The following is a 27,149-nucleotide window of genomic DNA, read 5'->3' on the forward strand; positions in this document are numbered from 1 at the left end:
TAATTGCAGATCGGATTTGATATTGCCTAACATCCGTGATAGGGAACGGGGGGAGGATGAGGAGAAGCTCGGCTCTAAAGCGTTGGGGAGGAGAAGTGCGGCTCCGCCGTGCCCCGCGTCCCGCCGTTCCCGGCTCTCTCCCACAACGACCTCTCGCAGCAAGAAACTTTCCCCCGGGTTTTCCTGTCAGATCCAGCGGAGGAGAGCCCTGAAAGCCTTCCCCAGCGCCCAGACAGGAACGGACAGTGATCCCCACGGCTCCGGCCCCGGAGACGCGGCGGCGGGAAGGGCTCTGGGCTCCACGGCGGCTTCCACCCCCCCGCCTCCCTGTTCCCCTCGACGGGGCGGCGGGAACCAGGGTGGGGGCCTTTCCTTCTGGCCTTGTTGTCTCGAAACGGGTTCTTTCACTAGGTGTGAAAGCCGATTCGCGCACACAGTCGAGGTACTTGGTTTATCTACAGTTGTGCGCAGAAAGGGGTACTGCAGTTAAAAAAATACATAATATTTGTCACCGCAAGCAGTGAGTGGAACACGGCCGCGCTGCTTTGTAGCAAAGGCACTGAAGTGCCCGCTGATAAAACGGTCAGAATTAGGCCATTTTAGTCACCGATTCTCAAAACCTTTAAAACGGCCGAGGAGCAATAAAAGTAATCCCTAACTCATTTTCAAAGTCCCCGTGTGTGTTGGAAAGAGACAAAACGTGTATGTGCCTGCTGGACAGAAGCAGCTAAATCGTGTTCTTTAGGGTGCTGCTCGGGTCCCGGCTGCCTCCCGCTCACCCCGGGAGCTGGAGGGCATCGCCTTCGTCCTGCGCGCCCACCGGGGCTCGGCGTGCGCGTACCGCGGAGCGCCGGGAGTCAGGTTACGCGGCAACAGGAGCCTCCTCCGCGCGTTTTGCTGATCTTATTTATTTAATTTTTTTTTAAGGCTGAAATCATTAACCAGCCGGACCTCAGAGACTGGAGGGAGGGCAAATAAAAAGAGGCTACAGATCGTTATTTTAAAAAAGCTCCCAAACCTAAAAAAACCCAACACAACAAAAAACCCCCAACCACACAGAAACCACACATTTGGGCACGTATTGCATAAATGTCCGTGCGGGGTCTCTGCTGCCTGATGCTTACTTGAGAGTCAAGTGTTCAAAGACACGGTGGAAACCACCCAAAAGCACGCAGCAGCAGGTCACCAGCTGGCCGGGGGGCCGCTGACTGCAGTGGGGAATATCCTTCTGCTCGCTCCCCGCCGCCGGGCACGGCTTCAGCCTGGGAGCGGGCAAGGTTCCGAGAGCCGGGTCAGGGCGCCCTGCTCCACGGGGCCCGCTGTCTGCCACCAGCGAGGGCGGCTGGAGCTGAAGCTCGGCCTCTGAGCACCCGCAGCCCTTCGTTAGGAATTTCGGGGAAAGAAAAAATAATGCCTCCTCATCCTTGATAGTTTGGGGGTCCGTCCTCACCGTGGGACACCCACGATCTATCGCAAAGGGCACGTTCACCGTGCTCGCCCCTGCCCGTGCTGTGGTGTGTAGAGGGTCTTGCTGCTTTGGGCGTCAATTTTGGCTGACCACCACTCTTAGCTCCCCGGGCTGTCCCACCCAGCCCGAGACAGAGGTGATGGGTGATGTCACAGGCCCCTATCCCTCTGAAATCCATCCCTTCCCGGGCGGATGCGGATTGCTCCGGCCGCCGTTCCTGCGCGGGGGCTTGAGCCCTCGGCGGCCGGCAGCTCCCGAGAGCCGCCGGTGCCCCGATCGATATGTCCGCTTCAATGTCACAGCCGCCGGGCAATGGAAACACTCCGTATCGTGGGGTGGCCTTGATAAAAGTATATTTTAAGTAGCGCGGATAAGCGAAGGGGAGAAGAGAGGGGGAGAGGTGCCGGCACGTCGCCCGTAATAACCGCGGCGCTTATCAGCCCGGCCTAAACTCCCCAGCAGTTTCTAAAGTACATTAAGTTACATAAACACGTCTCGGAAAAGAATACACTCCAGCCTGCGATAGCCACCAAAGTGACCCCTCGCACCGCCTCGCAGCCGAGCCCGCCGGGCCCCCAGGGCCGCAGCGCCGCGGGAGCATCGGGGGCGATGCCCGGAGCTCCCGAGGCTGTCCGGGCCGAGGGGCAGCGAGGGTGCGGCCGGACCGAGCCTTCCCCTCCTCCCTAGTGCACCGCTGGTGAGGAATCACGTTTGCAGAGACCCGAGAGTGGGGGAAGGAGCAACAGCTCTGCGCTTGCATACGGCTTACCCCCAACCCTTTTTTGGGAGGTTGAAGTGCCCGCGAGGGAATTTGCCTTAATTGGACACGAAACTTTTTTTCCCCCCAATCGGCCTTCTTCCCTCTTTGGCCACAACGACCAGGAGCGATGGTCACCGCGTTGGCACCTCCTCCCCGGCGGTGTCTTCCCGCAACCGAGCAGCCCCTGGCCCCAAAAATGTCCCTGCACAGGCACCCCCGGGTACCCAGCCCGGGCATGGTGCAGGAGATACCCGGGAGCCTCCCGGAGCCCTGGGGTGAAAGCTACGTCAGCAGAGCGGGATTTGGGAAAGGAGTGACGTAATGAAGAGTTAGGAGTCTATGATTTGAGCGGTTCCACAGCGAACCCGAAACGAAAAGGAGTGGAGAGGAAAGGGGTGACTGGGAATGGTTTCCCACGCTGGTCTCCCAGTTTAAGCCGGGTTTTCTTATCGTGTTTATCGGAGGAAATAAAATGAAGCTTGTAGCCCGGCTATAACGTAAACAGGCTAATCGGCAGGGAAAAAACCCAAGGCGCCTGAGTGTAAAACACGGGTCACTTTGGAGCCAGGGAAAGAGGCGTCTGCCAGGCCAACGTGGCCGTTCTTCCCAGCCATCCTCACCTTTCGGGCAGGCACCTTCCGGGCCCAGGCGGTCCCCACCACCCCCCAAGGGCTTACATGACCACCGGCAAACCCCTCCCAGCGAGCAAAGCCCGTCGCTTGAAAAAAAACCCTCACGGTATTTATCGCTTTATATCCACCTTTACACGTGTTTGAAACACCCTCGTGTTTAACTGGAGAAGGGGCATCCAAAAGACTGAAAGGAAACGCGAGGTTTAAATCTCGACGCTTTTCAGCGCAGAAATTTGTAGTGGCAGCACCCAAGATGGGGAGAAGTGCCGTGGGCATCGAGTCCCGCGGCTTCCACTGCTCTTGTCTCTCATTTGCAGGTAAAAATCACGGCAAAAACGTTTTACGTTTCGAACTAGGATCGGAAGACAAGCCGGGCAGAAAACAAATCACTGCCCTCTCTTGCAAAAGCTTATTTTCTATGAAATATTGCACTCGCTAAAATACACCTAAAAGTAGAAAGGAAAAAAGTCACTTCAGCCTGGCAGGGTGACCGATATTATTTAACGATATTATTTAGAGACAGCTGACAAGAAAGAAGTATCACCTTTAATCACACAATTTAATAAAGAAACGGTTTCTCGGGAAAGTGATTGTTTTCCGATCAAACCCGTGCCGCGCTATACCGCAAAAATTAACGCGGTAACAATAAACTTCCAAGTCACAATCAGTTCACCCACGCCGGCAGAGCGGATCGCTACAGCCGGTGTTTTACCGTACCCCCAGCACTGCAAATTCTTCACCTCCCGTTCACCTCGCCTGGAAAGAGCGAAAGAAAAGCCGTGCCTACCCCAGGAGCGACAGCACGGCGCATCAGCAGGTTTGGGCTCGGTTTCTGTCGGGAGGGCTCATGCCTGCCGGCTGCCGAGAGCCCGGCTCTGCTCTAGTCCAGCCCTTTGCCGCAGATGACTTTCTGTACAAACTGATGATGACAGATATCCAGCTGATAACCTCTGGTGAACGAAGTTATTTTAATTTCCAGTCACTTTCCTGCTAAGTACCATATCAGTTTGTACACAGCTGAGATAAGAGGGTTGAGGAGCGGGGGGGTAATAAGAAAGAAACAGAGGAAAAATGCCTACCGCCAGCTGTTGGGATGGACACATCCCACAGCTTGCTTTGGCTTCACCTGATGGTCGGGGCAACTCAAGGAGGAGTCACATTTTTTCATCTCGGATAGCTCGGATTTTTTCATCTCGGATAGCTCTGATTTGGACGAGCACAAACTAAGGAGATTTGATGGAGGGATACGTTCGCCTGGTTGCTTAGGGCGAAAGCCAGGCACACATCCCCCCCCCGGGTCCGCTGCCAGGGGACATTCGCTGACATGCCGGGAGGCGCGGAGAAAAGAAAAAACCTTACAGAAGTAGAATATTCACCATTTAAAAAAAATCCGGAAAGCAGGGAAGAGTGTGTATTATTTCTGGGTTAAAATAAATTTAAAAATAATAATAAAAAGAAAAAAGAAAAAAGACTGGGGTATCTGCCAGAGCCAGCCCTCCGTGCTCGTTCCAGCTCCCCGAGCAGGGGTCCGTCGCCCCTTGGCTGTGGGCGCCCCGAGGTGCCCCCCCGCCCCCGCCCCCGGGGCTGCGGCGGCCCGGCTGGCCCCGGGACTGGCACCCCTGCGGAGCCCCGTGTTTGTTTAGGGCTGGCCGAGCCCAATCAGGGCCGGCTGCCTGCAGTTTTCCGGCAGGGCTGCGAGAGGCGCCTCCTCTCTCCTTTTTATACATGAGCCGCCGGCCGCCGCCGCCGGAGTCGCCGCCGCCGCTCGCCCCCGCCGCACTGGATTTACCGCCCGGCGCGGCCCCGCGCCCCGGCCCCATGCGGGCCACCGGCATCAGGTTTGGCCCCTCTCTTTCCTCGCCTCGCCGCGGTTTCTCTCGTTCTTTCTGGGTCTTGTGCCGCTGCCTCTCTGCCCTCGGGCGCTCCGAGGGGAGCGCGGCGCGGCGGCGGCTGCCCCTGGCTGGGGGAGCCCGAGGGAGAGAGACTGTGTGGGCAAACATCCGATGCCGCTGCCTGGAGCTCTTATCTGCCGGAGTCTTATCTTCCAGTTATCTCGCAGGAGGGAGAGACGTATTTGGTGCCTATCTGCGAGGGGGCTCTGTGTGTGTCCTGTATTCTTGTGCCTGTGGTTATCTGGAGTGCCCCGAGGTGGGCTGAGGGCGGAGAGCCTCGCCTGCTCTTGCTGTCACTTCTCTGTGTCCCCTTTCGCTTTCTCCCCCTTCTCCTAGGGGCTGGGCAGCGGACTCTCTGTGTCTGTCTGTCCGGCCTTCCTCGTGCTGGCAGCTCCGAATTGGCCCCTCTCGGCTCGGGACGGGTGTCACGGCTGCAAGGTGTGCAGGGGCTCGGGGCAGGCGCCCAGCCAGGGCTGCCGGCTGGATCCGGCCCCTGCGGCAGGCACATCCCGCCCGGCTCGGTCCGCGTCCCGCCGCCGCCGCGCACACTTCGGGCCCGGCCCGTGCGCATCTCCCGTCCCTCAGGGGCCTTTCCCTCCTCCTCCTCCTCCTTTCCGTGACCTTGGGCTGGAAATAGGCAAACAAGCGAGGAAAAGCTAACATCACTCTCCGGCGAAGTAACCTTAAAGGGATCGCCTTACTAATTGTTTTCTCGGTGGAACCGAGTCAAATGACTCATTCATTGAAATAATCATAACAACGACAGCAGCCAAGAAAGGGCAGAGACAGGGAAAAATGCCCCCTCACCCCCCTCTGTCCCCACGCCCTTACGCCCACCTTTGCCCCGGCGTGCTTCATGTTCAAATCCGCAGCCGGGGATGCGAAGGGAGAGAGAGGGGAGCAGCCCTCCCGCCGTGCGGAAAGCGGGGCCGGAGCCGCAGCCCTGGCCCCGCGGGACTGGCGTCTCCCGGCTCGTCTTGACCTGGGCTGCCTGATCCCATCCCGCCGGGGCGAGGGACAACACAGCGCCGAGGCGACATGACTGATTAAGCGCTCAGAGGGGCCAGATAAGCCCTGATGAATCTCATTACGGGAGGGAGACGGGCTGTCCTGTTTGCAAACTTTGTTATTATTATTTCTCTCTCCCCCACTTCCCTGCTCTTTTGTGTCCTCCCTCCCCGCCCTGCCCTGCGGATCCCCCCTCCACTCCTCCTCCTCCTCCTCCTCCTCCCCTCCTCGCCCTTCCCCATCCACACCCAGCGGCTAGAAGGGGACCTGGATGGCCGTGGCTGAAGGCGGCTGGTGCGCGGTGAAGCGGTGCGCTGCGGACGCCGGCGGTTCCTCCTGTCCCTTCGCGACCAGGGAGCCGCGCCCGTCTCCTCCCTCGCCTTCCTCCTCCTCCGGCTCCCAGGGTGAACGCGGATCCTCCAAGACTCCTCGGCCGGAGACCGACGGCAGCCACCGGCCGCCCCCCGCCGCCGAGGGCAGGTCGCTGCTCGCCCCCTACGTGCACTTCGGGACCCCGCACCCCTCCGGCCGTGCCAGCTGGGAGGACATCCTGCTCTTCGCGGACTTAGACCAAACCAACAAGCTGATCTGGTCCAGCCGCGGCCCCAAGCTGAGCGCCCTCGGCGCCGAGCAGCCCGAGGAGATGTACCAGACCCTCGCCATCTCGGCCGCCCAGGGCCCCACGCCTTACGACGGATCTCCGGGCGGCTTCATGCACTCCACGCCCAGCTCGCCCGTCTACGTGCCCACCACCCGCGTGGGCTCCATGCTGCCCACGCTGCCGTACCTGCAGGGCAGCGGCGCGGCCCAGCCCAGCCACCCGGGCGGCGGCCACGCCGTCTGGTCCCAGCCGGCCGCGGAAAGCCCCTCGTACAGCAGCGGCGGCGGCTCCCACCCCTCGGGCCGCTTCCCCTACTCCCCGAGCCCGCCGGTGGCCAACGGGGCCTCCCGGGAGCCCGGCGCCTACAGCAACAGCCTGGGCGCCAGGGACCAGTACAGCCCCCTGGCCCGGCCGCTCAATGGCTCCTACCCGGGCCCCTACACGTCCTACGTGGGGCCGCAGCTCGCCCCTGCCTGGCCCACGGCGCCCTTCGAGAACTCCATGCTGCACTGCCTCCAGGGCCGGGCCGCCCCCATCCCCGTCCGGGCACCCAGCGCAGGTAGGAGCCGCGGGCAGGGCAGGGCAGGGCAGGGCAGGGCAGGGCAGGGCAGGGCAGGGCAGGGCAGGGCAGGGAGGGTCGCCGCATGCCGGGGCTGCCCCCCGGAGGGGCGGTGGGGGTGCCGGGGGGCGCGGGGAGCGGCGGCGGGGCCGTCCCGGCCGGGGGTCACTGGCGAGTCCGTGTCAGGACGGCGGTCCCGGGACCGTGGCTGTTCTGGAGTGGAGGTAACTCCCGTCGTTTGTGTTGAGTTAGGGGGAAAATGCACCTCCAAAAATGCTCCTCCAAAAACGCACCTCCAAAATACACGTCCGTTGTATTGAGTATGGCGTTGTTTGGAGTATGGCAGTCGGGGTTACCAACCCAAAGATCCCAAAACGAATTGCCCGGTGTAAACTTAATTTTTAGTTTTTCCAAATCAGTACATTCCTGCTTTCCTTAAATGCGGTCATCTGGACAAGAAACAGTGACAAATTCACAGCAAATTAATCGTTCTTGTATCATTGAGGAAAATTGCAGGGGCTCACTTAACCCATTTTGGATTATTTCAACTATAAAACACTTCGTTGCTTCATCAAAAAAGAAAAGCAGCGAAGTAAAATCTCGTATTTGAATGAGAAAACGTAATTTATAAACTGCTGCTAAAATACAGCAACTCCTGAGGGGTTTTGCTTTCATTTCCGAGGTGTCCCATCCTTATTTTTTGTTTTAGTTAAGGAGATTCTCGGTGTCATTAAATCAATGGCAGAAGTGGAGTTTGAGCTGCGATGATTTTGTCAGAGGTAGAAAGATTAACGATAATTGCAATCTCTTCAGCTTTAGAATAAATCTATGTATATATAAATTGAGGTTTATAGAGAGGTGTGTGTGGCTATGTATATGTATTTATATATACATGCTGTGCATATATTTATTATGTATATATACATATTTATGTAAATATGTGTATGCACACAGATTTGATCGTCATTCACTTTAAGCATAAACTACCCACCAGGTGCATATATTTTATAGACACCGTGATTTTCTCTTTCAGTGCAGTGCTGCAGAAAATTACCCCATGAATTTTTGTCTTTCTGTAGGGTTGTACACACAATGCTCCTCCCGTCTGTCGATGACACCCTGTAGATTTAATTATTTTAATCCTCCCACTTGGTGTTTTATATCCTGACAGAGGGGAGAAAATCAGTTGTAGCAGTGATAGGAGAAGCCACATCTCAGGGTAACAAGAAAGTTGCGTTTTAAACTCAACTTTTAAAAGTTATAGTGTGAAACTAGATGACGGAGAGTAAAAAAATCAATTGTGTTTTTAATTTTTTTTTTTCTTTTTTAATTTTGTCGGGGGGGACGTGGGGTTGGAAAATCTCACGGCAGGGAGAGGAGAGGGGTGAGTAAGAAGGAGCAGAGAAGTGCAGGAGCCGGCGCTGGAGGAGGTTGGGGCAGGAGTGTCAAGGCAGCCGAGGAGCACGGCAGCTTCCCCTGCTCCAGCGGCTCTCTCCCGCCCTTGTGCCTCCCTCCCACCAGTGCTGGGGGCTGGAGGGGTAGGGATTAACCTTTCCATGAGGGAAAGGACGGGTGCCAGGGCAGCCGCAACGAGGTGTGACGCGGGGCGAAGCAGCCCGGAGCTCCGGGGCCAGGAGAATTTTCTGCTCCTGTGAGGCAAAACGCGGCAGCAAAGCCGAAGCTACGCCTTGTCCCGTGTCAAAATTGTGGGAAAAATGCAGCCGAAATGTATTTTTTACGGCTAAATACTAGACAGTTTGATAAAGCTTTCTTAACGGTACTCGTAGAGATGCTAAAACAGTGTCTAAAATTAAAACTTTATATTGTTTTCTTTGGAAATAAGTGTAGTACTCACTCTCTAAGGGGAAAAATATTTGAAAATGCCGGAGAAATATTGTCACGGCAGAATTTCTTTCTGCAAGCACGAAGGCAATGCTATAAAATAAATAGCCAAGACAAAATACTGTTTAAGTTCCAGCGTCCCTGACGTCCTAAACATTTTTCTGGTTACAGTCTTCAATGGTGCTTTTAGTGCAAAGATTAATAAATCTTAGCGATGTGCTAAGAGCTAGGAGCTGACAACGTAGGTTGAACTGTGCTCTCTGGACTGTGCCGTGTGCCCGTTCCTCTTTAGCGCCTAATAATTCGCAAACGAAGGGAGGAGAGAAGCGTATTTGGGTGGGTGCGGGCCAAAAGGCCGAGTCTTTCTCAGCTCAATGCCCGCCGTGCCACCGCAGCCCAGTCTCCAAAGCTGCTCGACCTTTACGTGCTCTCTTTCGCTGCGCAGTGAAACCTTAGAGAATAACCCAATGAGGAATTCAGGCAGGTAGCAGAGGGAGGAAATAAAAAAATCAGTGACGAAGCTCTGAGTCTGAAACATACATTCCCAGACTCGACTCGAAAGCTGCTGTAAAAATCCAAACATCTCCTTTTATTATTTCTGCACAACGTGGCACAGTCTATGTAAAACAAGCATTTATTCCCCCCTCCCCCGAAATATGGAAATATGGAGAGGTGAATCAGAGCAGGGATTCGCATGGGTGAAAGTATTAGCTTTTATAGGTGGGTTTTCTCTCTCTTTTTTTTTTCCTTTTTCTTTTTTTTCTCCCCGTGCTTTATACCTTTTTTTCCCTTTCAGTAACTATGAAAGGAGGAGGCACAATACCACTTATTTTTCCATTTCCTCTATTTCCTACAAACCAGCTCTAATTTGACCAAATAGCCGAGGCGAACCAGCCACTGCCCCTCGCTGCCTTGGCACACCAGGGCCCCAAACGCTGCCTCTAAATTTGAAGCTTTACTAGTTGCGAGGCATTTAAAATAAGAATTAAGGTAGAAAAGTTCTTGCCGAGCTTCGACCCTGGGGAATATTGGGCAAAACGACATATCCAGCTCCCAGGGTGGCTCTGGAAGGGGCTATTCTGACAGCCACCTCACTCTGCTCCCCTCTAAGGGCGAGTGCATCTCCCTTTCCGTCTTGTGGGCACCACGGAGGGGGTTTTGCCCCTCGAGCGGGCCCTAGGTGGATTTCCCAAGGGTCAGATCCGCCGGGAGTGGACGGCGGCCCGGGGCTGAGCCCTCCGGCGGGCCGGTGTCCGGGGCAAGAGCTCCGCCGGGGCCCGCAGCAGCTCTGGCACGTTTAAATAAATAAAAAAAAAAAAAAAAACCAAAACCCAAACCCAATAAACAAACAAAGAAAAAAAAAAAAAGAAGAAAATAAAAAACCAGGGATTTTGTAGAAAAAAATCACGGCATGGCCGCCGTCGCTGCCGGAGAATTGCTTTTCCGAGGGCCGGTTGCTTGCTCGCCCGGGGCCCGGGTGTCGGCGGGGCCGGGGCCGCGCTCCGCGGGGCTGCACCGGGCTCTGCGGCCGTGCCCCACCGCCTCTCCCTCTGCTCCTGCCCCCAGAGCTGCTGGAGGACCTGTCCGAGAGCCGGGAGTGCGTCAACTGCGGCTCCATCCAGACCCCGCTGTGGAGGAGAGACGGCACCGGCAACTACCTGTGCAACGCCTGCGGGCTCTACACCAAAATGAACGGGCTCAGCCGGCCCCTCATCAAGCCCCAAAAGAGAGTGGTGAGTCGGGAGGGAGGGGAGGAGGGGGCCGAGAGGAGCTTTGCCCCAAGGAACCCCAGTCAGCTGTAGCCAGGGTGAAATTTGGGGCAAAGATGGGGGAGAGCAATCAGTGTATCAGCCTGGTGATCCTCTCGGCTGCAAAACTCTAGTGGGGCTCCTGACCAGGTTTGCAGGCCAAACTGGTCACTGTGAGGGGTGACAGGGCTGGCAGCCTTTTGGGAACTGCTTTGGATCCACTTCCAGGCAAAATCTCTCCCTGGCCCCTTGTGAGCTGCATACAAGGCATGGGCCAGCCTGGCTTTTTGAGCTAGGAGCCCCATCTGTGAGGGGGATTCAGTGGCTTGGAAGAAATTTGTGCTGGTGATGTTGGACATTTCCAACAAAAAAAATAAAAGAAAAGAAATCAAGGTTGGAAAATGTTTGTTCAGAGGGCTAGGAATTTCTCCAGACCTGCTTTGTTTGCTGAGAGCTCGATCCTTGGGAATGTAAGCAAGTTTTGTATATAATTCAAAGAAAACCAATTGTTTAAACAATGATAATAGCCTTTGTTTTGTTTTACTCCTAAGAAATGAGCGGCAATTTTTCTAAAAATATACTCCTAAAACTAGGGGGGGAAATAAATAGTACAAACCAGAACCCCTGTTTATAACTCAGGCTGGCACTGAATAGGCAAGGAGAAAATTTAACAAGCGGGAACTGCACATTATGTTTAGCAAATCTGGGTGGAGGTCAGCAGACAGAAAGAATACACTCTTCAGTAATGGCTGTTACCGAGCGAGCCACAATAAATCACACCACTATAATCCAAGCTGATGCTTGGACCCTTGTGTATGGAGACAGTGTATCAAACCCATCGGCCTTTCAAGCCCCTTTCAATCATGCCAGCTGCTTTGCTCCATGCCTGTTTTCCTTGGGCTGAAACACCTACTGTTCTATATTTCACAATCATTTAAATTTAGTGCTCTTACGGGAGTGAGGGGAAACAAGACCCAAACACTCGATGGTCGGAACAGACAGTAAGCGCTTGGGAACCAACCCACCTCTGCTTAAAGACCTTGCTTTAAGCTAAAGAGTTAATTTAACTTTAAGCCAGAGGTTTACTGCTGCTAGGTGTCTGTTTTTTCTAGCTGGCCATCAGGTAAATTTCATGACACAAGGTGTTATCTCATTAGCGGGGACAGATGCAGCGGAGGGGCCAGATCTGCTGATTGTCTCAAGCATCAGAGCCCCAATTGCTGTGGCACTCTGGCCCAAGGCAGATTTCAGGTAGCTGACACCCTGTTCTAGCATTTCTGTGTCCTTTTTTTTCGTTTTTTCTTTTTTTTTTTGTTTTTTTTTTTGAGGGAGGGTTGGGGGTGAGAAGAGTAAAGCAGAGTCAAACTACAGCCCGATTTCAGTCTGACACCTCAGCGAAATAACTCTGAAATAGCTCTGTGTAACAATCCCTACCAAGTGCCCTGGCCATAACTATAAATCAACCATGACTCTGTGTTCATACAGTTGGAAATATGTAGGTGAGAAGGGAAAATGTTTTGAAAACGCTAAACATGTTTAGATTGCCCCAAAGTTTCTGATAAAATTCCTGCATCAGAAAAGTCGTTTTAGCTTCAAAACATGCCAAAACTCCATGTCTGTTTAGATATGGGAATGAGCAAAAGCTATTGAAATAAAATGTATGAAGGTTCAGACCGGGCTGCATAGAATTCAACAGAGTGAAACAGCTGACAGCATTTCACTTGCAGAGAAAGGAAACAAAGCATGTGTGTTACAACCAGCTTTCTTTTACTCAATGTGATCACATAAAACACGTATTGAGTTGAGGGCATAATTTGAGTGCTGTGTGTGCACATATTTAATAACTAGATCGAAAATTCTGTTTTGATGGTAATTGGATTTTTAAAATTAAAAACTGTTTTTGTGTACTTCAGCCTATATAACACTTGGCTGGGTGGTTCGCTTTTTTCCCCTGCGCAGTTAATAATGGATTACTGATTCAAGATTACAAAATTTGTATTTAATCTGGAGCTCTTTCTGAGCTGTGGTGTAAAATGATGGCTTGCTGCTAAAGATACTCAAACAGACAACATTCAAGAAACTCAGTTATCACTCTGGAATATTCTTCATTCTCAAAACATTTTTATCGATTTCCCCAGTGGCAGGCAGCCCTGTGGTATCAAAGGTGACCCAGTTATGTCTAACAACCCAGCAGTAAATGATTCAAGAGGAAGGGCATTGTACCCTTAAGTTAGTAATTTCGGTTATGGGCATTTTATGGTCAGAATAAGATTAATGCAATCCTCTGAAACTGACTTCTCCATGTAAACTTGTTCAGCTGCCAGACGCAGAACTAGGCACAGATTTTTTTTGTATTTTTTTGACAATGCGATACTTTGAAAAAGACTAGATTTATGATGTAGCTGGAATTCTTTGCTTGTGATGAACGTAAAAGAGATCAGTTGTTACAGGGACTTTTATAACCCATTCACCTTCATTTCACATGTTTATGAGGACTGCCTTCACTTATGATATACAGCCTGTAGCCATAAAGCTCTGGGTTATACGGTTATTTCTGATACAGAGTTGCTTCATCTTGGCTCCAAACTCCACGGAAGAGTGTCATAAATGGCTTGTTTGCAGTGGGAACCTTGTTGTCACCCACCAGCTTTTCTGCTGGCCGAGGGAGGCTCTGCTCTGTAAAACACGCTCCCAAGGCATGCTGTTTTTTGTACAATGATAAAATGGGCGATGCTAAAAAGACCTTTTTATCAAAGTAATGCTGTTGTATGTGTTGCCCCGGGGATGCCCAGGAAAGTTTTCCCCAGATGTGGTGCCACCGAGGGCAGGTGATTGAAGTGGCTGATTTTTCCAATGAGTCAGGAGTATCAGTGGCAGGATCAGAGCTGCCTCTTCACCCACCACACAGGGGAGAGGGCACTCAACTGTCTGGGGAGGCGGCATGGGAGGGATGTTCCCTCTGTTCAGCTCAATGGAGCTGTAGTGGAGATATTTCCTAGCTGTCCTGCTAGGGAAAAACCCGGTGCCTGGTGGTCTGAACAGACTTCTGATCGCCAGCTCCCAGATGAGAATTTTGCCTCTGCTGTGACTGCCCAGAGTTGAAAGACATTCGGTACCTTTTCACAGCATCTTTCCACTCTCTGATATGAGGATAATTCCATTCTAATTCTGGGCTGTTGCTGACAGATACTATCAAAGAAAGGCTCCTACCATCCCCGCCATGTGTTAAAGGACTTTTTAGAAGCCTAAAGGCATAAATCATTCTCTGCTGCCCACCTGTTTATGCCGTGCTTGCCTGTGCTTGCCCCCATGCAGCCTTCGTCGCGGCGGATGGGCCTGTCCTGTGCCAACTGCCACACCACGACCACCACCCTGTGGCGCAGGAACGCCGAGGGCGAGCCCGTCTGCAACGCCTGCGGCCTCTACATGAAGCTCCATGGGGTGAGTGGCTGCTCCATCAAGGGAGATCCCCTGCCAGCCCTGGTGCTGCTTTGGGGAAGGGGTGGTCCTCAAAAAAATCCCTGGCGAAATGCGTAGAGCAACAGAAAAATGTGTGACTTCAGAAGATGGTTGTACCACTTTAGCTTGTTATGCTTTTGAGTAGTTATGTGTTTGCCACTGTAGCTCTCTCAATAGATTTATATAAAGAAACCACCTCTGGACGAGCAGCAGTGGTGTTTTTGACACTGGGATTTAAACCAGCTCTTTAGTAGGGAAAAAATCCCTAGACCTTTAATGAGACAATTTTTCATGGGCAGACATAGCAATGGCAGCAAGAGGGCTATGGCTATCCAAGCTATAGCCAGAAAAACTTTAAAGGCAATTTCAGCCTTTGTTGGGCAATAATAAAGTAAGGAAAAGCTCTGTCCTGAATGTGATAGAGCATGTTTTGGGTGAGACCCCCTGTGGATTGTGTTACAGTCAAGCATAAATGTTTGAAGAGCGAGGGCATTAGGAATGATTGAGATGTGGTCTAGCCTTCAATAAAATGTAAATTATGTCACAGGTTTAAATATTGTAATGATAGAGAACACATGAATTTTCTTTCCTCAAATTGGTGTTAAAATATATTTTAAGCTGGTGTTTTTGTAGTGTGATTATTATTGTAATGAACACAAAGATGATTTTTGAGCACATTTAAATACAAATTTATCCCTAGAAATATAAACTTAGGTACTGTAAAGCTGTATTATGGGCAGATCTGCTTATAGGAGCAAATACTAAGTCAATTCTTCTATTCTGAACCTTCCATCCTAAGACTTTTCCTCGTGATCTGGTTTGCAGAGCTGGTCCACAGGATGAGGATGATTTTTTTTCTCACATACATTCTTTCTTTCCAGAATCAGGCACTGGAGATAATTCCTAACTGACTGGAATAATAAATCAAGGATCAGATATACCCCATCTAATTTAATTTCTTATGGCTTACTGCCAAATGATGCTGGTTTTCTCTAATTCTGTGCTGTTTTCCTGTGGATTGGTTGAGGGGTTGAAAAAACGATGAAGTTTGCATAGAGAAAAAAAGTTTCCTACTTTCTTAATTCAGCTACGACTCCCTTGAATCAAACTATTGTTTTGCCCAAATAAAATGCAAATATTTTTTAGAATTAGTACTGTGACACAGAGAAAATTAACTTGCTATACAGACATTTGCAACATCATATCTGGTTTTGTAGTGTATTTTGATTTTTGATTAGAGTACATATGCAACTCTGTGATTAGTGTGGAAATTTAACTTTTTCAGGTTCCTCGGCCTCTCGCTATGAAAAAAGAAGGAATCCAGACAAGGAAGCGAAAACCTAAGAATATAAATAAATCAAAGGCATGCTCCGGTAAATATAAAATATAAGAAAGTGTAGCTGCAATAGTTTGTAGCTGTCTTGGTTTTTTGTTGTTTGGGTTTTTTTTTTTCTCTGTCTGAAAAATATTATTTTTAATGCCAATTCCCAATTTTTCAGGTAACAGTACTACTGCAGTTCCTATGACTCCGACATCCACGTCTTCTACCAACTCAGATGACTGTAGCAAAACTGCTTCTCCCGGCGCACAGCCTGCAGCCTCCGGGGTAAGTGTCTGCATCTGCAGGCAGGCTGATCACTGGCAATGTTATCACAGCTTTTATCTTATCTAGCAGAACAATAATCTAAACAAACTTTTCAGTTTTGTTAGCTGATACTAGAACAAGATTTTCGGAGGATATTACATATAGCTGTAAACAGAACGACAAGCTGAAGTACTTTGCAAACCTTCTTGATTAAGATCTATATAATTTTTATTATAGTTAGCCGCAGCTTAACCGCAGACATTTTGTTTTTAAATACTCAGGTTCTTTCATTTCAAAGGTTTTCTTTTGGACAGAAGACAATAAAACATGCCCAACTGATCCTTTCAAGAAACAATTATACATATATATATATATATATATATATACACACATATATACACATATATATATATATACACATATATATTTATGCATTATCCCAATGGGTAAAATCCAGAAAAACATTATCCTGCTGTATGAAGTAAATTATACAGGCTTTTGTCTTAAACTAAAATGTGCAATTAAACCCTGATCCAAACTCAGCTGAAGCCAGGCTGGAGCACCCTGCTGACTGCAGTGCATGGGGGTTCAGCCCTCTGCCCACTGAGGGCTTTTCAGGGGCCAGATGCTCAGCATCTGGCAGCACCAAACTCCAGAGAAGCACTAGAGGAGTGCTGATCATCCCCTGCTTTAGCTTTGATCCTTATTTTACATCATGTACTCCAACCATCTCAAACTTCCTTTCTTCACTCAGCATGTGTGATAAATACTACTGCTAAAGTTGTGAAGCTGAATGTAGATTAATTTCTAACCTCTTGGCTGTACCTATCCATATCCACACTCATTTCTCAGCCTTCTGTATCCCTTAATCTGCCACATCACTTATTTGAGAAACTTTTCTAACGTGGCTTTCTTTAGTCCTTTATTAATGAAAGGAAGACATTGTTTATAATAGCTATTTTTCAGTATGTCTTGGATTTTCTACATTCAAACTACTTTCAATGGTTTAATTTCTGATGTACAAAGTTTCATTGTACAAGGGGAAGAAAAACTCATTTTTTAGCAAATGCGATTGTTTGTGGACTGACAGGGCCACCCATTTTCAGAGGCACTGGATTTTGGGTTTGGATGCTGTGAGACTAGGATAGTACTAAAAAGGCTTGTCTTTGACATGAGAAAACCCTGTCAATACAGTAAAATAAACAGATCACATAAAAAAAAAAAAAAAGAGAAACACTAACTGAAAAGTGAACTGTTGCAGTTTCGGAATTGGGTTTCAGACTCCCCCAAGGAGCTACTATGCACAGTTTAGGCTCTCCCTTTATATTTGCAAAGGAAAAAATGTAGCCAAATTTTCCTTGTGTTACCTTAAGCAGTACTAGTGGTCCTGAGCAGTGTGGTGAGGTTTATGTATTGGATTAACATGGAAGCACAAACCCAGACTAGACTGAGGCAGCACAGCCATGTGCTGCTTGGGGAAGGAGAGGCCATATAGACGAGATCTCATTTCCACTATGCTGCTGCCTTCTTGGCTGGCTAAAACCTGACTTCCTTTCTGTGGTATTTCTCCCTAGAAGGGCACATCAAACACGTTATTAATAATCTTCATGTTATAATTTTAGTAGTGCCATTTTTAATATGGTTTTGCCAGATGGAGTTGTGTGGGTACCAGAGGAGAGGGGTGCAGGGGCATGAATTGAGGGCTAAAAGACTCCTTGAGAACTGTTAGCAACTAGGAGCAACTCCCAGGAGGGACCCTGAGGCTGCTCCTAGTTACATGATGGCATCCTTGGTGACAGGACTTCAGTTCTCCCTGATTTTTCTACAGTAGGTCAGACTGGGAGAGGACACCTGCACAACAGCTGGGAAAATCTGTCCCCTTATATCCAGCAGGCAGCATGGTAACATCTGCATAGCCTTTTCCCCACCCATGATTTGATCAGATGTGCCTTGCATATGCAAAGCACTTGCAAATACCCCCTCGTGTAAGATTTCAGTGAACGGAAGTGATGGAGAGGGGCTGTGCCATGCGCTGAAGAGAGGAAGTTGCAGTGGCAACCAGATGTAGGGGCATCCCTCCGACTCCATCCCAAATTATGTGAAGGGCTACTGATCTCCCACCCCTGTGCCCCAGTCCCAGATGTATGTGAATGAAAAGAGGGTTTCCAAGGGAGCAGCTGTCAGGGTATGTCACGGGCATGGTCACGTTCTTATCTCAGGCTTCTGGCTTTGCCCAAGCATCTGTAATTCAAAGGGATGAGGACTCGGGAGGCTGGAAGTTTAAAGTAGAAAGTGGTGGCTGTTAAGATGGGCTCCCGTTGTCCCAGACATCATTTGGGAACATGATCACTAACTGCAAAGGATGCAAAATAATTTCTAAAGGGTCTAAATCCTATGGAAGGGACTGAGCACTCATAAAGCCCATTTAAGCTGTTGTGAGTGAAGGGATGTCAGTATTTTAGAGCAAGGCAGCCTGTAACCTGATCATATGCTGAAGCAAGGATGCTCTGCTAGACTTCTGTTTTCTTAATTATTTCTTCTTTTTCCTTTTGAATTGATCTACTGATAGATCAAAGGTTTGTAATTATTTCTAGAATAGGCAATGGCTTTGCATAAGGAGAATAAACTTCTTCAGCTCATGTCAGGAGGGAAAAAACCAAACCCTCAGATGGATTAATCCAGGCTCTGTAATCTTTGGTGACTTTAAAAAGACCAATGTTGATTCCTGACAGTGGTGTTGGTGATGTTGCTGAAAAACAGGGACCTGCTTGAACAGCGAACCTGGCTCGTTCCCACTCCTTACACAACGGGCATGGCAACTTGTTTTTGTTTTGCTCTGTTTTTGCTTCTCTAGCCTTTATTCTGTGAAGAGGGGGAAAATGCCAAATTGACATTAGGCAGAGAAATCTGATGACGTTTTAGAAACTGTTGTGTGAAATTCACAGCAATGTTGTTGCTAAATGAAACAGAGAAGACGAATTCCTCTACTGGTACAAAAGCAATTTATTATGCCTTTTGTGGGAGGCTGCCAAAAAAGTTTCCAGTTATGTAGAAATCTAATGGAAATGAAATTCAGCAGAATTCATTTGTGTCAGTAACGTTCACTTTTTGCCCTACCTTTCTTTATCTCTTTTAAAGTAAAATAAAGAAGGGAGGGCAGAAAAAGAGGAGGGCAGCAATTACTCTTGGCAGTGTCTTTGAGACTATCCATTTCACGAAGGGAATCTTATATGATGCCAATTCTGAGACAAATTAGCAAGAACCTTAAATGTTGATTTTACGTTCTAGTTGAAGTTTAAACATTTAAGTGATACAATTAATGAATTGCTGTGAGGGCAAAGTTGATTTCAAACATCCCAAAATGTAGAAGTGTTTGGATCGGAGATATTTTGTTGTCCCATTGTAAAGGGGCTATTTGCCAAATTCACATCTGGATCTAGGATCTAGGCCTATTTCTGTTTTCCTAAGCACTATAAGTACTGGGTGTCCTGTGTTACTAATATGGAAAGGGTCCAGCTGCATGATATATGAAGTTGCCTTACGTCCCCATAAAAAGAAGATTTGAAGGTTTCAGACAGCCTGCATCTGCATCTATACCTGCTCTCCCTTTGATGCTGCTGAAACTGTACAGGCAAAAGCTCCACCAAATAAATTGCTAAACGAAGGGCATGGTCTGCAGTGCAAACCCATCCATTTCCATGCAAGGGCTCCAACAAATGTGATAACCAGAAGGACTTTATTTCCTTATTAGGATAAAGGCAGAATGAACCTGTTGTAAAATCTGCTTTTTATGGCAGGACATGGAGGCTCCTTGAGCCACAACTGGTGTCAGAAAAACTCAGCAGCACCAGGTGAACTCTTTCAGAAGGCTCTTCTGTGCCTTATGCCTCCAGTTTGGAGTTTTTTCAGAAGGACCATAATCTCACACCACAGAAAAACTCAGGAGGAAAAACTAGTACTTACTTCCCTTGGAGGTTTACCTTGAGAAGTGGTTCACGACTGGCTCTTCAGTTTTGTAGGGTGGGAAATGAGAGAGGTGACTGAGATGGCCTTGGCATGTGGTGAGCTAGCAGGAAAATGCAGTTTTAACTGTCTCCAAAATGCTGGACAAGTGGGGCTGGATTGGATTAATGGCTTCTCCTGCATTTGCTTTCTCTTTTTTCCTGTCAGAAGAAGAAAAAGTGAGCTGGTTAGAGGTGGTGTTGCTCCTGTTTAGGCAGAAAATTGATAGGACATTCATGCTGGCTACAGGGAAATCAGCCTCCACAGAGTACGTCCTATGTCTGTATGAACCAGAGATTCAACCTCTTAAAACAATGTGCTAACCACCTGGATATGGGGGAGCTGAATGTTCAGGGGTCCTTCAGATTATCTGATGATAATATTCCAGTTGTATGGAATAATGTTGTACGTGTTGGGACAGAGTTTCCATGAGAAAGGCTCACCAGCATGGTTGGTAGGACTTTCACCTGGAAAATGGGAACACGGTGCCTCAGTCCTGGTATGAGTAAATATTTATCTAAACCAGGTGGAATAAGATCAACAGGAGGCATGAGGAACGTGGCAACCTAAAATACCAAAGAGCATGGCAGACAGGGCAGTATGCTGGGAGATATGATACTCTAGACTCTAGTTTAAATTTTTCTTTGTCTCCTACCTCTTCTGCATCAGTGCTCAGTTCTGGACAAAATGGGAAGCTACTTTCTTCTCCCCACTCAGTTTCATACACTGAGTCTTTTGCTTTTACATTGAGTAATTTTCTTTGCTCTGTGTATATGTATCCAAAAAAAAGGCATTTCATTTTTATATCAAACAGAAGGAAGCAATCCAGCTTTTTTGTTTCAGTGGGGAAAAGCAAGGAAAAAGTATTTTTGCTTCTATCCCAAAATTCTACATGCACATGGACGCATACCTTTTGCTTGGTTTTGTTTTATTGCCAAAGCAATAAAGCCAGTTACTCATACAGCCCTTGACAGCAGTGGGTCATCAGTTTTCCAAGCCATGCTGGAAGTTGCCTCCCTTAGGAAATTAATGAAGTATTAACCACAGATTTATGTTGCTATAATACAAAGGAGAGATTAGAAGATATGTAAACTTACACGTCTGCAGTATAAACAAAAGGATCAATTGGACTAGCAAGAAATGACAGCTTTGTGTACTAAGAGGGTCGTTACATCAGTAAAAAAAGCTGTCATTTTGCAGTGCCAAGATTTGCTCTTTGGATTCCAGGGAGTGACAGTGTTGGGAAAACGTGCTCTTTGTCGGGATGGGAGTTATTGCAGGGAGGCTGAGGCTGGAAAATTAGGGACTCCACCAGTTTGCCACAACACTTCATGTGTGAAAAAATTCTTTGCAAATGTATTTTAACTGACTGTAGATATCATTTACGTGTTGCGAAAGTAAACTAGGCTGAGGAGGAAGAAAGTCTCAGCTGAGACTCAGCTTATTGCTGACTTAATGTAATGTCCAAAATTCATGGAGCATTTTGAACGTGTTAAGTGGATAGAGCAAAGGTCTATCTGATAGACCAAAGGTCTAGATCAAGGCCCTTTGCCCCTCTCCAGCTGACCTTGCCCGGCGCTTTTCCCTCTTGGCTGGGGAGGTGTGGGGGAAGGCCAGAGGGGCAAGTGTCCATCCCCTCTCCCTGCTCTCTGTGGTGGGCAGATGGTGCAGGAAGGAGTAGTGGAGGAAAGCAGGAGTCTTTCAGCCAGAGCTGCTGCTGCTGTTCCCTGGGTGCTGGCAAGTGCAGCCTGAGCAGCCTGGTTTTGATGTGGAGCAGTTTTAGTGGGGATTAATTTGCCTCTAAGGTCCTGATAGCAGGTTTGGGTACAATCTAGTTGTCTCTGTGGCTCTGGCAGAGGTCTTCCTCTGTACATGGTGGGCAGGTCCTCTACAGAAAGGCCACCTCAGATACAGATCACCTGCCTGGGGGCTGACTCATGACCAGCTCTATGGAATATTAATCCCAATATTTCCGGGTGGGACGTGCCTGCCCTCATCTGACCCTTGCTGCTGGGCCAAAGGCGGCAGCTGTGGTGTTTCACCTCAGAGATGCCTTTGGCTGGCTGGGTGCTGCAGCTGGGCACTCAGAACAAATCCAGGCATAGTAGGAACTCAATTTACCTCTGGTGGAAAAGGTTCAGGCGACGATGAAGAGAAACAGGAGAGGATTCTATCGTAGAGTTTTAATCCAGAGTTTTATTCCAGGATGATAGACCTCTGAATCCTGTTAACAGCTCCCAATGGAATATCGACCGCATGGTCCCATCTCCTTTTAAGCCCCGAGGACAGGGGGAGGGAAGGGACAGGTGAGGGCCAACCAGGTGGGAGGAGGGAAAGGCTCAAGGGACAAAGACACTTGGACAGGCCAATGAGCCCGGACCTGAGGGGCATCTTTTGAACTTCTGCCAACCACACCACGACCCTGCTGGAATGTTAAGATTGATGGACAGCTCTCAGCAGGAGGGCAGAGGGGGAGGGGAAAGGAGAGGGTGGCACACCTGAGGGGTTGGGACAGGTGAAACAGGAAATGGCGTCACACTGCAACATAGCTCCTCCTGGTTTGGGTAAAAAGAAAAACCTTTGCAGATAGAAGCAAAACTTCCCTGTTTGTTTGAGAGGCAGGCTCTTCCCAGTGGACTTCATTAATTTTTTCCTCTGGAAGGTGATCTTCAGCTGATTATCTGTTATCTATTATCTATTATCAGATTTCACCAATAAAAATAAAGTCATTTTATAGATAGAGCCAGTAGATGTGAATTAGACCCCATTGACTTAATCAGCATTGTTCAGCTTATTTATTTCAGCTGAAAAAAGTCCTCTAATAACTAAGTGCAACCTCTGTCATCTTTCATCTCTTAAAGCTGGAAAAGTAAGAGCAAAGGTAGGGAGGCTCAGGAACAGACTTGTGATTCTGTCATGTCCTTTTCATGAGCCAAAGTTTGTTTTCCATGTCTCACTTTGGGAGCTGCCCAAGCTGCCTGGATTTGTCATGACTTTACTGGGGTGGGGTTTCCAGGCCTGGCAGTCCTGCCCGGGTCCTGCCCGTCCTGGCTCAACAGAGCCAGAATCCGGCCTTGGACAGGCAGGGATGGGCAGTCTTCAAACAGGACGTGCCTCCATGTCCTCCCTTCTGGGGTGCCCAGGGGAGGGGTACCTGATAACCCCATATGGAAACTATAGGTCCCTGCACCCCACCTTTGTAGGGCTGAATCAGGAAAAGGTGAATTACAATTTCCAAGCCCGGAAAAAACAGGCACTGATAAGATATTTGTCTACCAGAACAGCAGTGGCAAATATGGGCAAATGGGAACCTTTCAAAGCACCTCCTAGTATTTTTAGCTCAGGTTTAGCAAACACTGCTCAACTAATTTAAACCCTTCTTCCACATTGGGGAGACTGAAGCTGTTAAAAATTATGTCTATTGTGCTAACAGAAATGTTTGAGGCATTAGAAATAAAAGGAAGGCTTTGAAAAGCTAGGCTGATGCAAGATCAGGGCTGTACACAAAGGTTAGCATGGAACCTGCCTCACTGAATTCTCCATGCACAGTCACAGGGAAAGAGGAGACAGAGATTTGTTGTCACTGATTGGCAACTGTATGTTCAAGGGAGGGATAAAATTTATCTCTTAGGATTAGAGCTGTTTCAGCTGGTTTTTTGGGGGACAGCTTTTTTTCTTTCCTTCTCTGCATTTCTGGGTAGTGACTAATGGAGCAGGATCAGGGCTGATGACTGGGTGGAAGAATACTGGTGGTCAATCATTTTAATAAAAGGTTAAAAAAATACTGGAGCCCAGGTTATTTCAGACAAAAATGACTACTAGCAGTGAGTATCTCTTTCAGAAGGTGAGGTTTTCCCTGGGTTAAGCATGGCAACAAGAGCCCTGCTCCACACCATTTGGAAATTACCTTTGAATTAATGAAGCCTTGCTTTTCCTATGTCAGGACTGCTTGGCACAGCTCCAGGAGAGCCAAGAGCTCTACTCTTGTAAAATGATTAAAGATGTATACTTCTTACTTAAACAGCAGGCAGGAAGCTTCTGCAGTCACAGTTTAGGATAGCCTTTTTCTTTTTTTTTTTTTTTAAGGAATTTCATCCAAAGACTATCCATTAACAAGTAAATTAAGGCTTTAAAGTTGACATATCCAAGAGTTAATTTTGCATGAAGTCAGCTCTTAAACATTTCCTTTATCAGGTGAAAATGTTGCCCCTTCTCTGTCTGGCACTGCGGATTTTTCCTCTTTAGCGGATCTGCTCAGCCTCATGGAAAAAATGATTGTTCCTTTGTCTTTTTAACTCTCCATTTCTCTGTTAAAATAAATGGACTGATTCCAGTGTGGTTCAGAGGTTCATCTCCGTGCCTATCAGGGCTTCCCTGCATGTTGTCTTGTGCAGTCAGCAGAACAAAAATACTCCTGCTTCAAAGGCATAGTGTTTCTCTGCTGAAGATTAAAAGAGCATCTCCTTTAGTGGCCAGTCCTACAGGGAGAAAGTGGTTTTGGCTGGTGTTTTGAAGGGTCAGGAATGATTTTAAGCATTTCAAGGGCTGAAGAGCCCAAAGAAAGCTGCTTTTCAGAAGGTGCTCCGTAGCTGCTCCTGGAGAATTAGGATATATTGGGCTTCTCCCATGAGGACAAAAAACTAGAGCTGCCACCACTCCCAGATCACATTTTTGGTGCTGGCAGCTGTGTCTTTTCAGTAGGGGGCAGTGGGACACATGCATGTTTCCTTCTTCATCATGAGCTGATTTCCAACTTTTCTGCACATCACATGGTTTCATTTCTACCTCTCCAAACACAGACATCACTGCCATCAGCAGGGCTGGGCGGCTGGGCTCATGCTGAGACATTTTTGTTTCAGGATTTCAAGGCACAGGGGCAAGCAGAGGGCAGAGCCTGTTTTTGCACAGAAATCCTGTCATGATGGCTGTGCTTCAGGCCCGCTGTGCTCTCACTCACACCCCAGCGTGTGCCAAGCTCACCTGCTCAATGAATCTCTCTGTGCTCTCCCCCTCCCTGCAGGCGAGCTCATCGGTGATGTCTGGCCCCGGAGAGAGCACCAGTCCTGAGAGCAGCAACCTCAAGTATTCAGGTCAAGATGGGCTGTACACAGGAGTCAGCCTGAGCTCCACGGCCGAAGTGACAGCATCTGTGAGGCAGGATCCCTGGTGTGCCCTGGCTCTGGCGTGACCTGGTGCGAGGGAAGCTGGATCCTGGCAGCCCCCAGACATCCGCGCGCAGTTTCCTCTGTGGAGCGAGCGGTCGCAGCGGCAGTGAGAGTGCTGGCAAAGACCATTCCTCTGAAACAGTTTTTGAGCCTTGGTGGCAGAGGTGGTTTTCTACTTCCGAAAGAGGCTTTGCCAAAGCATCCAGTTCCTCAACTATGCAAGAAAAATGTAGGGAAAGCAAATGACCACCGGGGATAGCTAACGCAGCCTTACACTCTTAAAAAAAACCTTCAAACTCCCCTCAAAAAAACTTAAAAAAAAACCAAAAAAAAAGGAAAAGAAAAAACAACAACAAAAAAGAAGAGATAAACCCACACCTATTGTTAGATTCCAGAAATACATCCTCAACTTACCCTGCAGCACTGCCTTTCTGATTATATAGTTGTTTTCACTCTCTCATCACCTTTTCCCTAAGAATTTGGTGGAAGTTGTCAATATCAAGGAAGAGTAGCAAAGACTTTATTTACCAGAGATAGTGAGATACTTTTCAATGAGTGTCAGAAGTGCTTACAGCTTGAGTTGACACAGACTTCTCGCACCGAAGATTTGATGTCTTCACCCCGTCAGACCTCTCCTTCCGTGCTCTCCATCTTCAGCGTGCCTTACTCTGCTCTTCAGAGCCCAGCTATGTCCCTGGAAGAAATCACAACGTTTGGTACAAGTCCCACAAGGTCCAGCTGGTTAAGGAGATTTTGGGATTGGTGTTTTTTGGTTTAAAATATTTACTCACTTTTCAAGACTGCGATATAACTTTTAAAGTTCACTGTGACTGAGATTTATGAAAGTCCATATTTCCTGGCTGAACTGTGTAGAGTCAGTCAAAATTTGTAAACAGGGTAGCAATCAGATATTTTTCTTCCATATATACAATAATTTTTTAAAAAAAGTGCAATTTGCGTTGCAGCAATCAGTGTTAAATCATTTGCATAAGATTTAACAACGGTTTTTATACGAATGAATGAATGTAAACATTTTAACTTAATGGTACGTAAATAATTTAAAAGAAAAACTTAACTAGGCATCCTTAGGCTTTTTAGCGCAACAAAAATGCATCCACCTTCCGTATTTCCAGTTGTTAAAGCAAGAGTTTCAAAGAACAAGCCTTCTCTCAGGAAAATTGCCCTAGCCATTTGCTCCAAAGTGTTGTACAAAAATGCAAATGCATCCCCAAGGGGTTTTTTTTTTGCCATTGAGTAAGTGTGTGGTGGAAAGAAACAAATTGCAATGAAACTTTACTACCTAACTGATACATATGTAAATACTACAGAAGATATCTAGGCATCTTGAAAATGTAGGATGCAATCTGTATAGTGTGACTGATGCATAGTTAGGTTGGTTTTCATTGGTTTTTAAGTGGGACATCATTTGGAAAGTTGTTTCATCAGAGCTTTACAAATAAAAGGGTATCATTTTAGATTTTTTTTCCTGTACAGTGTGCCTTTTCCTTTGTCTCCAACACAATTGTTAAGCTGTATTAAAAGCTATGGAAATGTACCTGGTACAGGTGGCATGTCTGATGGCTGCAAGGAAGGTCTCCAGCTGAGGTACTCTGCCTACCTAAGTCTGCTCTGTGGGCTTTTCCTGCAATTTGTTTCACTACACCTTCTGATGCTCTGTAAAACTAAGGCTTCCACCTACCAACACAGGCTCCTCATGGGCACATGTGTGGTTTTTGTGATGAAAGTCTGGGGAACTGAGCCCATGCCCTGTGAGGACTATCATTGTTTTGCTTGCCCCTCACACCATAGCTAAAGGGTGTCACCCAGGTTCCCTGAGTAGGCAAATATCAGAATGTTACCCACTATAGGTGTAACTGCTGAGTGGCAGAGGCTTTCAGTGCTTTGCTGGCATCCTCCTGTGGCCAAAGGTGAAGGGCAGCAAAAACTGAAGGCACTGCTGCTGAAAAGAGAAGACAGTGAATTTTAGCTACTCAGGGAAGTGGAAAACCTTTTCTACTTGGTGGCTCTGAGGACTGGTTCTCTTCATTGCTCAGTTCATTGGGGCCAGACTAATTGCCAGGTGTGATTTCCAGCTATGGCAGCAGTGCTGTTGGACTGGGAATGCCCAAACTCCATAATCACGGAGTGGCTGCAGTGTGTCCCTTTGTCTCTCTAGGCCAGACCTTTTGGGGTGAATTGGGGTAGCTCCTTGGCCTGAAGTGAAGCTATACTGACTTGCACCAGCCGAGAATCTGCCTCTTGGTTTTCCAAACCTGACACTTGGGGCAGCCTCCTTACACCTGAGGTGTTGTGAGGACCGTGGGATGAATGGTGCAGCACAGCCTCAGGAGGAAAACTGATCCTAGCAAAAAGGGATCAGGCTGAGCCCTGCCTGGGGTTTGGGTTGCTGTGCCCAGCCAGGAGTGAG

At 48.3% G+C, this 27,149-nt stretch overlaps 1 protein-coding gene across 1 annotated transcript; it reads left to right on the plus strand.

The window, feature by feature from the left end:
• The first annotated feature begins 6,031 nt into the window (after positions 1–6,031).
• GATA6 (GATA binding protein 6) lies at positions 6,032–24,744 on the plus strand. The gene is made up of 6 exons (XM_054641917.2): positions 6,032–6,920; positions 10,329–10,495; positions 13,826–13,951; positions 15,255–15,342; positions 15,469–15,575; positions 24,577–24,744. Exons 1-6 carry the CDS (start codon positions 6,032–6,034, stop codon positions 24,742–24,744), a joined length of 1,545 nt encoding a protein of 514 aa, XP_054497892.1.
• The last annotated feature ends 2,405 nt before the right edge of the window (positions 24,745–27,149 follow it).

The sequence above is a fragment of the Agelaius phoeniceus genome, chromosome 1 (genome assembly GCF_051311805.1).
Source record: "Agelaius phoeniceus isolate bAgePho1 chromosome 1, bAgePho1.hap1, whole genome shotgun sequence".
In the NCBI taxonomy this organism is placed as follows: domain Eukaryota; kingdom Metazoa; phylum Chordata; class Aves; order Passeriformes; family Icteridae; genus Agelaius; species Agelaius phoeniceus.